A 15,349-nucleotide genomic window follows, 5' to 3' on the forward strand; every position below is an offset into this window, starting at 1 on the left:
CCTTTCTGGGCTTTGGAAGTGGTCATTGTGGTGTGGGGTCAGAGAGCTCTCGGATTTTGTGTTCTGAAGATGAACGAAGGTCTTACGGGTTTGGAACAATATGAGGATTTTTGGGTGAACTAACTTTAAGAAAATAAAATAAAAAAATTGGTTACACTTTATTTTAAGGTTTCGTTGTTACAGTGTAATTATATATTTAAAGGGTTAGTTCACCTAAAAATGAAAATTCTGTCATTAAATACTTACCCTCATGTCGTTCGACACCCGTAAGACCTCCGTTCATCTTCGGAACACAAATGAAGATATTTTAGTTGAAATCTGATTGCTCTGAAAGTCCTCCATTGGCACAATGGCACGGTTCACTCTCAAGACCCTTAAAAGGTACTAAAGACGTTGTTACAAAGTCCATCTCACTACAGTGGTTCTAAAATAACTTTATGAATCGGCGACAATAGTTTTTGTGCGCAATAAAACTCTAAATAACGACTTACATAGTGATGACGATTTCAAAACAAGGCATCATGAAGCTTCGAAGCGTTATGAATCACTGAGCCGAATGATGATTCGGATCGTGTGTCAAACCGCCAAACTGCTGAAATTTGGCGATTCAAACCGCTGATTCGACTCACTGATTCATAACGCTTCGAAGCTTCATGATGCCTTGTTTTGAAATCGTCATCACTATGTAAGTCTATACTATGTATTTTGCGCACAAAAACTATTATCGCCGATTCATAACGTTATTTTAGAACCACTGTAGTGAGATGGACTTTGTAACGACGTCTTTAGTACCTTTTAAGGGTCTTGAGAGTGTAAAGTGCCATTGTGCCAATGGAGGCCTTTCAGAGCCATCAGATTTCAACTAAAATATCTTCATTTCTGTTCCGAAGATGAACGGAGGTCTTACGGGTGTCGAACGACATGAGGGTCAGTAATTAATGACAGAATTTTCATTTTTGGGTGAACTAACCCTTTAAGTACTGAGTACTATTAATTAACCACATAGTATAGATAGGGTTAGGGTAAAGGTTTGGTTTAGGGTTAGCTGCATGCAATTATGCATAATTTACTTCTACGGCAAGTACATGTAACATGTAACTGACACTGTAAAATAAAGTGTAACTGAAATGTTCTTGAGCATCAAATCTGATTTCTGAAGATTCATGTGACACTGAAGACTGATTAATGACATGCTGAAAATTTAGCTTTGCCATCACAGTACTAAACTACATTTTAAATACATACATTTTAAATTACATATTTAAATCGAAAACAATTATTTTAAATTGTAATATTATTTCAAAATATTATGTTATTTTACCTTTTTGACCAAATAAATGCCTGGAGAGCATAAGAAAAACTTTGGTGTGTATAGCCTTACATGTGTGTGACATTTTCAGCATTTGAAAAAAAGTATTTATGCTTTCATATCAGAGACATTTAGCAGGCACATGGATTTCTGAATTGTGTGTTGCTCAACATAATTATCTTTTAAAACTAAGATTAATTGTCCACCAACACATTTCATTCTGTCACGCAGAAATGATCACATGAAGAAGACTGTACATCAGCAGATGATCTTAAAAGCTGCAGCCTAAGTATAGGCATGCTTGCATGGTCTATCATTGAGTATCAGTAACTTTGTTGCCGTTTCACTAACACCATTACCTGCTATCATTAAGTCAAATGTAATCCACGGAATCCTCATTTTGTCATTCCAGTCCGACGCATTCCCTTTTTGGCTTCTGACTGCATGACGTAGTCAGGGAAGCTCTCAACACAGGTAGGGTGGGGCGGAGAAGACTGGAAACAGCGTCAGTGCGGACCAATCAGATGCTCCGCCTGGCGTGAAACCTTTGCTATGATTGGTTGACGAGCACTGACCGTTTTAAGCCGTGCGTTCGTTCGCACTCACCGGGCGCCTGGCTTTGGTTATCCACAGAAGGCGTCGGTCGTTGAGGAGGCGTTTAGGGATTTCTCTGCATGAGTGGGATAGACTTGGGAATAGACATTTGGTTCGTGGTGCCATTGGAAGAAATAACGGGGGAAAGCGCAGGACAGAGGGAACACGTGCCTTTTTCTCACTTGTGTTGAGGATATTTAGATTTCAGGATGCCAGTTTTCCATACCAAGACGATAGAGAGTATCCTGGAGCCAGTGGCTCAGCAGATATCCCACTTGGTTATCATGCACGAGGAGGGCGAAGTTGATGGGAAAGCGATCCCAGATCTCACCAGCCCAGTGGCGGCAGTGCAAGCGGCTGTCAGCAACCTCGTGCGGGTGAGAGTCCTGTCATCCATACAGCATCTTGTTTTAGTTTTATCTGCTGTTGTATTGTCTTTGTCAATGTGCATTCGTTAAAACGTCTCCCCTTATAAAAAAACTAAACAATGGTAACCAGCTTCTTCCTAAATACCATACAGGTACCACAGTTATTACTAATATACTGTAAATCATAATAAATATGAGATGTCCACTTAGTATAAAACTTTTGCCATTTTTTTTCAAGACATTGGCTGGCTAACTCCGAGTTTTCTGTGAAAATGTACTGCTTTGTTGTCGTTTGTGTTTGTGGTTTTCTAGTAGAAATTGATGTTTACCTTGGTAAATTATTGTTTACCTATAGAGTCGTGATCTGATGAATGTGAGTAGGAATTGAAAATGCCTACAGTGTAAACTGACCATAATGGGTTTGGTTTAAGAATCAAATCTGGCTTTATTAGTTTGTGGCTAAAATAATGGTTGATGTAAACACACAGTCCTGGTGGATTAGAGAGGCTGGCTGAATCACAGCAGGTGTCAAGGAAGTGTTGGACAGTGTGAGTTTTCTGTTCTCCAAATTTTTCTCCTAAACACAGTAAACTTCACGCACGGTAAACTAAGGTGCCTATATCTAATACAATAAAATAAAAAATGATCAAAGGTTGTGTGTGTTTCAAAAGGCTGTATGGAATATCTGGAAATGAGTGTATAGTTGAATGATAAGTTGACAACTTCAGCAACCGCTGGGAGAAGTTGTAGTATATTGTAAACTTTATTTAAATGTTCCCTAAATACCTTATCCTGTATTGGAGTAGTTACAGTATTTTAAACAAGTGAACTGACTGGAAGCAATGACGTTTGCATCATAAAGATGAACTGAGTGTGATATAGTGGAGTCTTTATAGGTGGGCTGTAGTCTTCCTTGTACAAGGAGTTCATCTGTTTAGAAAGTACTTTAAGTTCTGGTGTTGCTTCCAGGAAACATCAAGAACAGAATCATCAATCTAAGAAACTTGTACCATTATTTTCCCAGTGTACCCACAGCAACTAGACTGACTCTTGCTGGTATGTTCTCCTTCCTTTTTGGTCTCAATAAGAGAGTCTCTACTTGAAAAAAGTTCTCAATCTGTTATTGAAAAGCATATATAGTTTGATTAAATTTCTGATCTGAACAAGCTATTGTGTTCCATTCTACTCTCAGGTGTTCTAACTGAATTATACTTATTCTATATTCCATTCTGTTCTGTTCTCATTTGAAAATAGCTTCTTTCTGTAACTTTCTGGGTAGTTAAATTATTCTTTTCAATTCCATAATTTTTTTCTATTCTATATTATTTCATAATGTGTGGAATGATGAAAAATTAGTGATTTTCTATTGCTATTCCTCGTAAGAGTTGTCAGTATCTGGTGTGACCGCACCATTTGCCTCACACAGTGCAACACATCTCCTTCGCATAGAGTTGATCAGTTGCTATAACTCGTAAGACATTGGAAATGCAATTGCAAAGGGACTTTGCATTTACATTTTAAATTTGGCATACATACATGGAAAAGAACATCCAAATGCAATTGCAAATCAAGCATTTTTGTTTCCATTATGACACAACATACGTGCACAAATTGAAAATGCAATTGCAAATGCAATTTGCAATTCCTTTTGAATATTGTCCAGAATATCATAGTAATGCTTTGTGTGTATGTTTAAATAACTCCATGCATTTGAAAACATTGGCTCTATTAAGTTTCTACAGTATGTGTAGTTATTCTATTCTATTCTGTTTCATGTTTCATATATGCTCAGAAGTATGTGTTGTGAGTGGTTTAACTCGAGCAGGACCTGCAAGAGTCTTTTGAGAGTGCAGAAGTGCATTCAGTATTACTCTGTTTCTTCTTGTTTATTTGTAACAAGGTAATTTACTCCCAGCTGTCATTAAGTAAAGTAATGCGAGAAGAATCCTCCCAATGTACGTGAGTAAGTCACAAATAGGGAGTGAGCATTTTGTGCCAGGAATAAATAGGTCTTCTAGCCTGGGAAGTAACACAGTCTCACAGAGCATGGCTGGAGGGGGTGTTTCATGCCCAGGGAAAGTGACTCCCGGCTGGCTTGAGGAAGTCTAAGGTGTCAGCGTCTTCAGACACACCCAGAGCACCACCACCTCCCTCATATGTGGCACCTGTTACTGCTGAAGTGTCCAAAACATCATCCAAGCCTCGAAATCAAGGCTGAGTGAAGAGGCTTTATATCTCTTCTCACTCTAAAGACTGGGCTGTATCTTGGAGACTGTTCTATGTTTAGATTGTCAATGTTCTCTTGGTTACTTTGAGATTGTGTTAAGAGATTAGTTTGTCAACTAATATGTATAATGACCCTAATTGTTCCAAATAAAGAATTGAGCATGCAATTGTTTATTGTAAAGGTAATGCAAATAAATAGTTCAAGCTTCCGCAAAATATTAGATATGTCCTAGATATAATAGACACAATCCAGAACCATAATCAAGGATTTAGGGCCCTATCATACACCTGGCGCAATGAGTGTTTTTTGCTAGTTTTAGCCCGACGCAGTTATCATTTTCTTTTGTCTAAATAGCAAATGTATTTGTGTGCGCATGGGCTTGCTGGTCTGAAAACGAGGTTATTTAAAGAACTCTCTAGTAATATGTGACATCTATAGGTGGGTCCACAACGCGCCTACTCTTTGCTTATAACACACACAGGGACGCGCAGCAGCACACAAACATTAAATATTAAAAATAAAAGAATTCCTCTCTGGAGAAGAGTTCAGTCTTTCTGCTCGTAAATTCCGCCATGTAAATAGCGAATCCGCCATGGTGTAAGCGCAACTGGTAACTAAGCGCAAAACGCTTCTTCATGAAGCTTTGATATGCTGATTCATAACGCTCGGTTATTATTTAGTTTTTTTGGCGCACCAAAAATATTCTTGTCGCTTTATAATATTAATATTGAACCACTGTACTCACATGAACTGATTTAAATATGTTTTTAGTACATAAATGGATCTTGAGAGAGAAAATGTCATTGCTGGCTATGCAGGCCTCACTGAGCCATTGGATTTCAACAAAAATATCTTCATTTGCGTTCCGAAGATTAACGAAGGTTTTACGGGTGTGGAACGGCATTATGCTGCGTTCACACCGAACGCGAATGGAGCGTCTGGCGCAAGTGATTTCCATGCTAAGTCAATGGAAAGGCGCGTTGACGCACGTCTGGAGGTACTGTGGCGCGATAGACGCGTTTCACGTGTCCAGTTCGCGCGAATGAAGCGAATTGGACGCAAATTGAGCGTCTTGCGCGATATGCGCTTGCTGCGCGAGTGGTGCTTTTTGAGCATTCACGCATTTGAAACGAATTCGCGTCTGACGCCCGGGTTGAAAAATCTGAACTTTGGCGTCAATTCGCGCCACGTTAACCAATCAGGAGCCTGCTTGCTGCTGTCACGTGGTAAAGTGAAGTGATGAGAAACCCTGCATAATTTAAAAATACTACTATTGTGTCACAAAATGTAGTTTTAAGACTTTCAGGTGAGAATGTAGTTGTTTAAAGCTCAAATCTGTGGTTTATTTATAAAGAGAGCGCCTATTTAAAATAATAATCTTGTGTTTTTGGAGTTGTGAGATCCAGGCGATCACCGGGCACTCATCGCTCATTAACCCGGCAAGAGCAGCCTTTCCTCGGCCAGTCCTTCTGATGTTTGTCGATGGCTCTGATGTCCTGTAGTGGTTTGTCTTGTGTGGATCTAACTGGCGATCTTTGGTGTCATGAATCTACAATTTGTTGTCTGCCAAATCGTTTTGACTGAGGGCAAAGAGAAGTTTCATAACTTTATTTTTTAAGGATATTTAAATATACATGCAGTGAAGATAATGTAGGAGTTGCCTGGACCACATTTGTGTGACTATTAATGTTAAATATATATTTTTTATGAAAATGAAAAGAGGCAGAGTGGTGTTTTATGACATATTTCTCCTGGAGCGCCTTAACGCGCGTCTATTTCGCTTCGAACGCTCGATTTATGTGATTAATGTGTCCAATTCGCTGTGGACGCACGAATGGATTCAAAATGTTCAAGCGTCCAACTACGCGGTAGACGCGATTTTGACGCTATATTCGCGTTTGGTGTGAACGCAGCATTAGAGTGAGTAATAAATTACATTGTTTTCATTTTTAGGTGAACTAGCCCTTTAAGAGAATAGGGACAACCCTTTTAAACCATGCGCCGGGTGCGAGACCATTTTTCCCGTTGTTAAACTAGCAAAAGTGGACTTGGACCGTGCACTTGCGCCGTGCATTTTAGACAAAGCAATTTAGGCCATGTGCTTAGATTGTTAAAATAGGGCCTGTACTATGTCTGTAACTTGGACTGATTAATGGTCGTTTCTGGGTGTGTAAGGACTGTAATGAAGCCAGTTAGGAATCTACCTGGATCCATAAGAGTTTTCAAGTTAATTTAAGATTTGTTGAGTTAATTGATCTCTCTTCTCTCTGAATGCTTTTTATGGCTCTTAACGGAGAAGACAGCAGGGGTCTGGCCTGGAGGGGACTCTCCATGTCTGTCTGTCTGTTTTTTCGGCCAAGTCTGTCAGTGCATTGGAAGAGAGCCATTGGCATACCGTCCATATGCAATTGTAAATACATGGCATTTATTTCATCCATGGCTAAGCTCTTAGATTCACTTAGGAGTCAGCAGTATGTAGAACTGTATATGAAATGCTTCTGTTGTTATGACGTCGCTTTCAATGACATAATGTAGCGATTAAAGACATGACGTACTGTAGTAAACCAAAGCCAAACTCTAGGACATCAGTAGAATGTTTTCCTCCACTTGCAGGGAAAGCTCCCTTAGTGATAAAATAAAAGTATTGTGTTAGAAGAGGTGATGCCCTTTGAAATGTGTTAAACTGAAGTTAATCCCAGTCATTCATACAGAACTATCACAATGCGATAGTAAGACCCACACTGTTGACACAAGCATAAACTCGTTTGCAGTTTGCTTCCCTCACCATAATCCCTCAAGTACTTTAAACTGATGTATTCCTTTTAAAGCAAGTCTCCATTGTGATTTCTTCAGAAAATAAATCCAGCCTTGACTAGAGAGAATTTATTTTCAGTGGCATGAATGTTTGCAGTATAATGCTCCAGAGTCCAGAATGATTTCTATGAATTACAAAGTAGATGGGACTCTATACACAGCTCTTTTATACAGGGTGTATTTTTTCTTTGGCTCACCAAGGATGTATTTATTTGTTAAAAACAATCGCTGCTTAAAGGGATAGTTCACTCAAAAATAAAAATTCTGTCATTAATTATTCACCTTAATGTCGTTCCAAACCCATAAGACCTTCGTTCATCTTCGGAACACAAATTAAAGATATTTTTGATGAAATCCGAGAGTTTCTGACCCCTCCATAGACAGCAATTTAATTAACGCTTTCAAGGCCCAAAAAGGTATAGTAAAAACATTGTTAAATAGTCCATTTGACTCCAGTGGTTCAACCTTAATTTTATGAAGCGACGAGAAAAGTTTTATGCTCAAAAACAAACAAAAATAATTACTTTATTCAACAATTTCGTTCTAACCTGTGTCAGTCTCCTACGCAGTTTACGTTGTAAATACAGTGCAACTCCTGCGTCATCATCACACGCATGCGTCGTGATGCTCACGTGAACAGCATCGGTCAACTCGAAAGCGCTGCATTGTTTACAACGGAAACTGCGTAGGAGACTGACACAGGTTAGAACGAAATTGTTGAATAAAGTCGTTATTTAATTTTTTTGCGCACAAAAAGTATTCTTGTCGCGTCATAAAATTAAGGATAAACCACTGGAGTTACATGGACTATTTTAACAATGTTTTTACTACCTTTCGGGGCCTTGATAGTGTTAATTGTATTGCTGTCTATGGAGAGCTCAGAAACTTTTGGATTTCATCAAAAAGATCTTCATTTGTGTTTGAAATATCATTTGAAATGATATGAGGACGAGTAATTGAAGTAGTGAAATATTTTCCCCCCAGGATTCTTTGATAAATAGAATTTTTTTTTTTTTTTAAAGAACAACATTTATAATGTTACAAAAGACTTGACACTGATTTCTGTCTGAAGAATAAAAGTAAACAGACTCTGAAACCGATTCAGTGGAAGTCTGAAGTTTTGTGGAAGTGGGAACTTGTGCATTTCAGTTGCATTTTATGGGAAACTGGGCTTGTGATCGTCCACGATGCACAAGTTCTCTAAGTCCGGCCTTTTCTTCAGTCTTGTTTACTGAAATTTTACTGAATTGTGTTTAATGATATCTGACAGTGGGCCGATAGACAGGAGCCGGAGCAGCTGCTGACCTGGGCTGCTCTCTCAGAATCCATTATCACAGCACTAATGCACCTGAGATCAAACAGCCTTTTTTAGTGAAGCTACAACGGCTAAGCACTTTGCATTAATTATGCATTAAAAATACACAATCGATGTATCTCTGCCACTTGAGTCTGTCTTTCTGTTACCCATATGTTTTGGTCGACACCACAAAAACGGCCAAATGTGCAGTTGAGAGGCCTTTTAAAAAGTCAAACCTTTTATGGATCCACCAGCATGTGTGCAGAGTTTCCCTTTAAAGGAGTCTTGAGTCTTTGCAGAGATTGTGGGAATCAATGAGAGATACTTCTGAGTTCAAGTGTAAACAGCCGGCAGATGACAGTATACGGTGACAGAGCAGGAGCCTTGTTATATAAACAGCCATCATGGAGAGGGAATGCAGTAGCACCCGCTTTGCTTTCAGCTGAGGGAAAGGCATCTTACTATAGGAGCTGTCACATTCTAGCACACACAAACATTGTATGTGTCCGGTGCAACTCTCTCACACAAATGACCATTAGAGGAATGAGAATCATGTCAGATGTCAAATATCAGTTCAGTTTTTTATGAGCTGGTGTCATAAACAAACATGCCATCGATTGTTAAAATCACATCATTGAACAGGTGGATGGTTCATTAACTGCCCTGTTACACATGCCGCTATGCTGTAAAAAAAAATTTTTTTTTCAAGTGATTGTAAAAAAAAAGGTATAGGTGATGAAATAGAATGGCGCTGCAAAATTTAATGATCCATTTCCGTGAACCACGGCTAATAAACATGGATAGTATGGACGGTAAACAGTGTCACCCGCACCAAAGACAAAAAGCACATTCACACCATGAACGCATGCTATACTGATAAATATTTTATAGGGCTGGGTATCGAATCAGATGTTCCAATTCGATTCGATTTAGATTCGCAAGCTCTCAAATCGATTCGATTTCTTTTCTCGATTCGATTCTCGATTTAACTCAATGAATATATATTTAATACAAATACTATATTTATAAAAAGAACAGTGAACAAGTTTACAAGTGGGTAATTAAAAAGAAATTAAGAGCCACAAAATTGTATATTAAACTCTCTTTATTTTAGGTACACTTGGGTACACCATTTTGTTTTTATGGATATTTTGATATGTTTATTCTAAAACATAAAAAGGATATTGGATGATATCCGCCGCGACGTGCTGGCATAGTGCTCGGGGGGACGGGTCGAATGAGACCAGTTGAAACTTTAACCGGCTATATCTTGGAAACACGCCGGCGAAACCGTCTGTAATGTGGGTTGATTGTAGTGCCTGACGAGGCCTTTTGAGGATTGAGGCCGTAACCGGGAATGGGTGTTTTCTTTGCGGGGCACCTGTATGAATTTCTTTCTTCTGCTGAACACAAAGGAAGATATTTGGAAAAATGTTTGTAACCAAGAAGATTTCGGCAGCCATTGACTACCATGGTATTTTTTTTTGTTGCCTTGCCTTGCCCACTATGGTAGTCAATGGCTGCCGAGATCTGCTTTGTTAACATTCTTCCAAATATCCTCCTTTGTGTTCAGCAGAACAAAGACATTTATACAGGTTTGGAACAACTTGAGCGTGAAATGATGACAGAATTTAAATTTTTGCATGAACTATTCCTTTAACCCTGATCTCTCAAAAAATGCAATAAACAATGACTTAATTTAAATTGTTACATAAAATGGATTAATATTCATAAATGGTAACAAAAAAAAACAAAAAAAAAAAACATTAAATTCCTCTGGAAATGTTAATGTTTTTCTCTGTAAATTATGAATATATTGTGTTTTTATTGTGTTTTTTTTCTTTTTATTTAAAATAAAAGGTTGTAAAAAAAAATGACAATATTTTTTACACATTGTCCCATCAAATCTATTAGAATTTTCAATTTAAACATAAGATAGCTTAACCAATTAACAGGTTTTTACTGTAAAATTCTGAAATTGGACATTGGAAATTGGTTTTGACAGCGTAGTTATGTAAGTGTAAGAGATTTGAAATCCTTATCATCACTTCTGTTTTATTGTCCTCATCTAAGTTTAGGTGCAGGTAGTAATAGCAATGATACTTATTTCAGTATTGTTCTAATCTAAATGCATTTGTGCACTTATCCCCTGTTCATTGCTTGCTGTAATCTTTGGTGCTTGCTTGTAAAGCCCAGACTAAGATGGCAGTGGGCTCTTATTTACCCCTTGCCCCTTGCCCCTTGCCCCTCAGATGGCCTTATAGACAAGGGCTAAGAATAACCATGGAGAATGTGGTTGAAGGTCCAGTATCTCAAGAGAAATGTGAGGTGGAGGCCCCACTGAGAAGAGTGTTTCAATATATCAGGTGGCAATAGAATCTAATAAGCCTCAGATACACTGAAAATAATAGGTGCAAGAGTTCAACGCTCTGACCACATGACATTTTGAATGGTGGAAGGGTACGTCATGTTTATCCTGCCTGAAAGACTTTTCATTATGTTGAGTACATCAACCAAACAGGCTGTGCACTCAGTCTGCTGGAAGCAGCATGCACAGGACTAATGTTTGTGACTGGCTACTGTGTGTGCATACGTGATCGCGATGTTCCCACTTTAGCCCAGTAGTTAACCCAGTTAGCCTATTTTATGGGTCCCCTTCACCTAATTAGGGCCCAGTAAAAGAGTGCTGCTGTACTACAAAAGCACCATCCTCCATACACAACTGCATGCTTTGTGCATACCAATGTGATCAATGGTCCTTAGCAGGTCATTGGCTATGAATCAACACATTCTATATATATATACTGTATACATTTCAACTCATGAAAGTCACTAGACCTTAATGGGATGTTGAAAGTTCTCTTTAAATACGTTTCATAGATGGAGGACAGACAAATGCATGTGACTGCATTGGTGTAATTACATCATTGGAAAAAAAGAGCAGGCAGGAAGTGGCCATGTGCTGTGTGGAGATAACAAAGCAAATCTCTGTTATGCTGCTATCTTTGCATTAGTGGATTCTAAAGAAGGACACTGTAATGTCATTCCTTATGTCCAGTGAAAGGCCAAATAAACTACAATGAAGTGAGGATGTGTGTGTGGTCTGATATCTTGTCACATTAGGATTATGATTAAAAAGCAGAGTGGTTTTGTGTGATGGTAGATTACTATTCAGATTAATGGATGATAGGGTTGGACAATTAGCTAAAAATATCTAAGTATTTTTGTGTGAATGATGCAAATAAATCAATAACTTTTGAATCAATCATCTTTGAAACAGACAGTTAGAACTGATTTATGGACATGAATTGAATAATTAGAAAAGAGTTTAATAGCAATGCCTTAAATAAAAAAAACTGTTTATTGATGTTTAACTGTTTAACTGTATTAAATACAGTTTTTTAATGAGGATTTTTAAGATTAGATCCTCCCCTATTTTGTTTTGTTTTTGTGCTGTTTTGTGTTTTTATTTGTAGTATTGTTTCATTTTTGTAATTTTGTATTATTTATTTATATTATTTTAAGTGTGTTCATTCAGGAAATGATCAATAAATGGGTGTGGTAATGGCAGATGAGCAGCATGGGTTGTGGGTTGTTGTTTTAGATTGGACAGTTGGAAGTGCTGGCAGCATCCCAGACAGCAGCAGATCAGCCTCAGGGCTCATTCAAAACAAACAGGCCCTTATTGTGTCCAGATACTCAGAGCGACTCCATTCACAAGCTGTGTCAATCTGGTGTGCCTGAGGGCTAAATCTTTTCCCTGTGTGAATAACATTTTTGAGTTACAGCTGGTGTCAGAAAAAAATAAAAATGCATGTAAATGGTCTCATCATTAAGCATCTTGTAAACAAGCTTGTTTTACGTGTTCTCAGGTGGGGAAGGAGACGGTTCAGACCACAGAAGACAAGATTATGAAGAGAGACATGCCTCCGGCCTTCATTAAGTAAGCCCTGTGCTTCCTGTCTCTCTCCAGGGGCTCATCATGTGAATATACGTTAACTCAAATCACACTGAGCACAAACACCTCATTGAACAGCATTAACAAGGCATGTGCCTTTACTTTGTCAAGAGATGTTTAAAGTGATGAAACATTATATAGGATTGTCTAAACATCTGAAGCTTTTTGTTTATCCTGATTTTATACAATATGAAATGCCTATAAAGCCTAATGTCAGTGTGCATGGGTTCTTTGGATGTCTTGATACTGAAGAAAGATCCACAATTTGATGTGGATGTTAAATAAGGTCAGTTTGCTTGCTGTCGGGCTGAGTCATAAGCTTACAATGCATTATTGATAAGTCTATGTAAAAACTATATGACTGCTCTCCCTAGTGTCTCTCAGGGTGTGTGAAGTGGTGTCTTGGCTGCTGATGTAGATGAAGCAGTTAGTGTTGAATCTATTTAATATTGATGCACTGTCTGTTTGTGTCTTTCACAATCTTTTCCCTCGCTCTCTCTGATGCTTAAGTCAAGAAGTCACAGAGAACACAAAGGGCCCTATTTTAACGATCTGAAACGCAAGTGTCAAAGCGCGAAGCGCAAGTAACTTTGTGGGCGGGTCTCGGCGCTGTTGCTATTTTCCCGGCGGGATAAATGGCTCTTGCGCCCGGCGCAAATCTAAAATGGGTTGGTCTGAAGTAGCTTCATTATTCATAGGTGTGGTTTGGGCGTAACGTGAATAAACCAATCCGAGCGTCATCCAACATTCCCTTTAAAAGCAGGTGCGCAAGTTCCATTATGGATTGCTATTATTATGGCGTATTTACCAGGCGCACGCCAGGAGCGGTTCACAGCCGAGGAGACTGATGTGCTTGTAAGAGCAGTGAAAGACAGAGAAGTGAAGTTGTAATGTTGTACATTATGGTAAAGGTGATTTCACAGTCTTTTTTTTCAGTCTTTCAGTTTTTTCAGTTTTTCAGTCGATTTTTTTTCCTGGTTCTTGACGGACAAACCAATTTGTCAGATGTCCTTATATACATATATGTCTTGCCACTATTGGGCAAACAGGTCTTATCCTTAATTATTACAATTAGCCTGAATCATTTGTAAGCTAGATTTATGCCTATTTTTTCACATCTTCGTGGCACACCACAATGATTTCCGTCATCTCATGTGTTAATATTTTTTTAGTGTAACAATTTATGATTTGCAAAAATAACTGTTGCATCTGTGTAGATTACATGAGCAAAGTGTATGCGCGTTGTGCACGCTATACATTATGGTCAGGCATGCGCCCTTAAAATAGCATAATGAACAACGCGCAACGCGCCACTGACTTTAGACAAGGTTTTTTCTGGTCAGTGGCGCAATTGTTTAATGGAACAGCAAAATAGCACCAGGGATTGTTTGCGCCGGAACACGCCTCCTTTTTTGCGCTGAACCGCCCAGGGAGCGCAAGTTCATTCACTAGTTTAGCGACGTGCTTCTGTGGAGGGAAAAGCGCGCTTTGCGCGGGTGCAAAATAGGAATGACACATGCGTCGGTGTACAAAGTCAATTGCGCTGGGTGCAAGATAGGGCCCAAAGAGGTGCTTGTTCCTTTGTTTCTCACACCTTTAATTTAGGATTTTTTCAAATGTTTTCTTTGATAAGGAAATTGGAGAACTGGAAAGAAGACTAGAAACGAGAGAAGATAACTAGATCAATTATTTTACATAATTTTAATAATAAGAGGGATCATATAAAATGCATGTTATTTTTTATTTAGTACTGTCCTGAGATGTTTACATATAGCATTAAGGGCTGGGGTTGAAAACTCAAAAAGATCAAGGTAAATTGTACTTAATTTGTCTTCTGGGAAACATGTAAGTATCTTCTGTTGCTTCTCCGGGGCAGTAATAAATGGAAAAAAAGATATTTAAACAACAAAATAAGAAAAAATTGGACCTCTTCATCCTGTTCAAAAGTTTTCACCCTCCGGCTCGTAATGCATCAGTGAATGTTTGAACCTTTAAAAAAAAAATGTATAGCAGTATATGACTCCCTCAGTTGTCCTCAGGGTGAAAAGATGGATCTCAAAATCATATAGACTCTACTGGAAAGGGTTCAAATATGCAAAAGATGCTGGAAAACTGAAGAATTTGCTGGACCTGGAGGATTTTTCTGAAGAACAGCAGATTAACTGCTCAGGACAAACAAGGGACTCAAGCACAACCATCACAAAACAAAAACACAAAACTTTATGAATCATCCCGGTAACAACACACAGTATTAAAAATTGGTACATTTTATAAATTCAGCTATTTTTTTGTCTTGTGGACTATATGTAAACATCTTTTATGTATATCTTATTCAGGACAGTACTAAATCAAAAATAACTTGCATTTTGTATGATCCCTTCTATTTTATTACAATTATTCACATTTTCACAGATTCTGCAAGGGGTATGTAAGCTTTTGAGCACAACTGTGTGTGTATATATATATATATATATATATATATTTCACATTATCATTATGGGGTATTGTTTGTAGAATTTTGAAGAAAATAATGAATTTAATACATTTTGGAATAAGGCTGTAACATAAAATGTGGAAAATCTGCACTGTGTGTGTGTGTGTGTGTGTGTGTGTGTGTGTGTGTGTATATATATACACACATATATATATATACACACATATATATATATATATATATATATATATATATATGTATGTATGTGTGTATATATATATATGTGTGTATATATATACACACATATATATATATATACACACATATATATATATATATATATATATA

General features: G+C 38.0%; 1 protein-coding gene across 2 annotated transcripts in view; it reads left to right on the top strand.

The window, feature by feature from the left end:
- Nucleotides 1-1,878: 1,878 nt before the first annotated feature.
- The window catches only part of vcla (vinculin a), a 47,169-nt gene continuing 33,698 nt past the window's right edge, over nucleotides 1,879-15,349 (top strand). For both annotated transcript variants that reach the window (XM_079843419.1, XM_079843420.1), the window contains exons 1-2: nucleotides 1,879-2,280; nucleotides 12,482-12,552. In XM_079843419.1, coding sequence (XP_079699545.1) covers nucleotides 2,113-2,280; nucleotides 12,482-12,552 — 239 coding nt within the window. In that variant the 5' untranslated portion in view covers nucleotides 1,879-2,112. The remainder of the gene's footprint in view (nucleotides 2,281-12,481; nucleotides 12,553-15,349) is intronic.

Source organism: Gobio gobio, assembly GCF_949357685.1.
Source record: "Gobio gobio genome assembly, chromosome: 18".
Taxonomy (NCBI): domain Eukaryota; kingdom Metazoa; phylum Chordata; class Actinopteri; order Cypriniformes; family Gobionidae; genus Gobio; species Gobio gobio.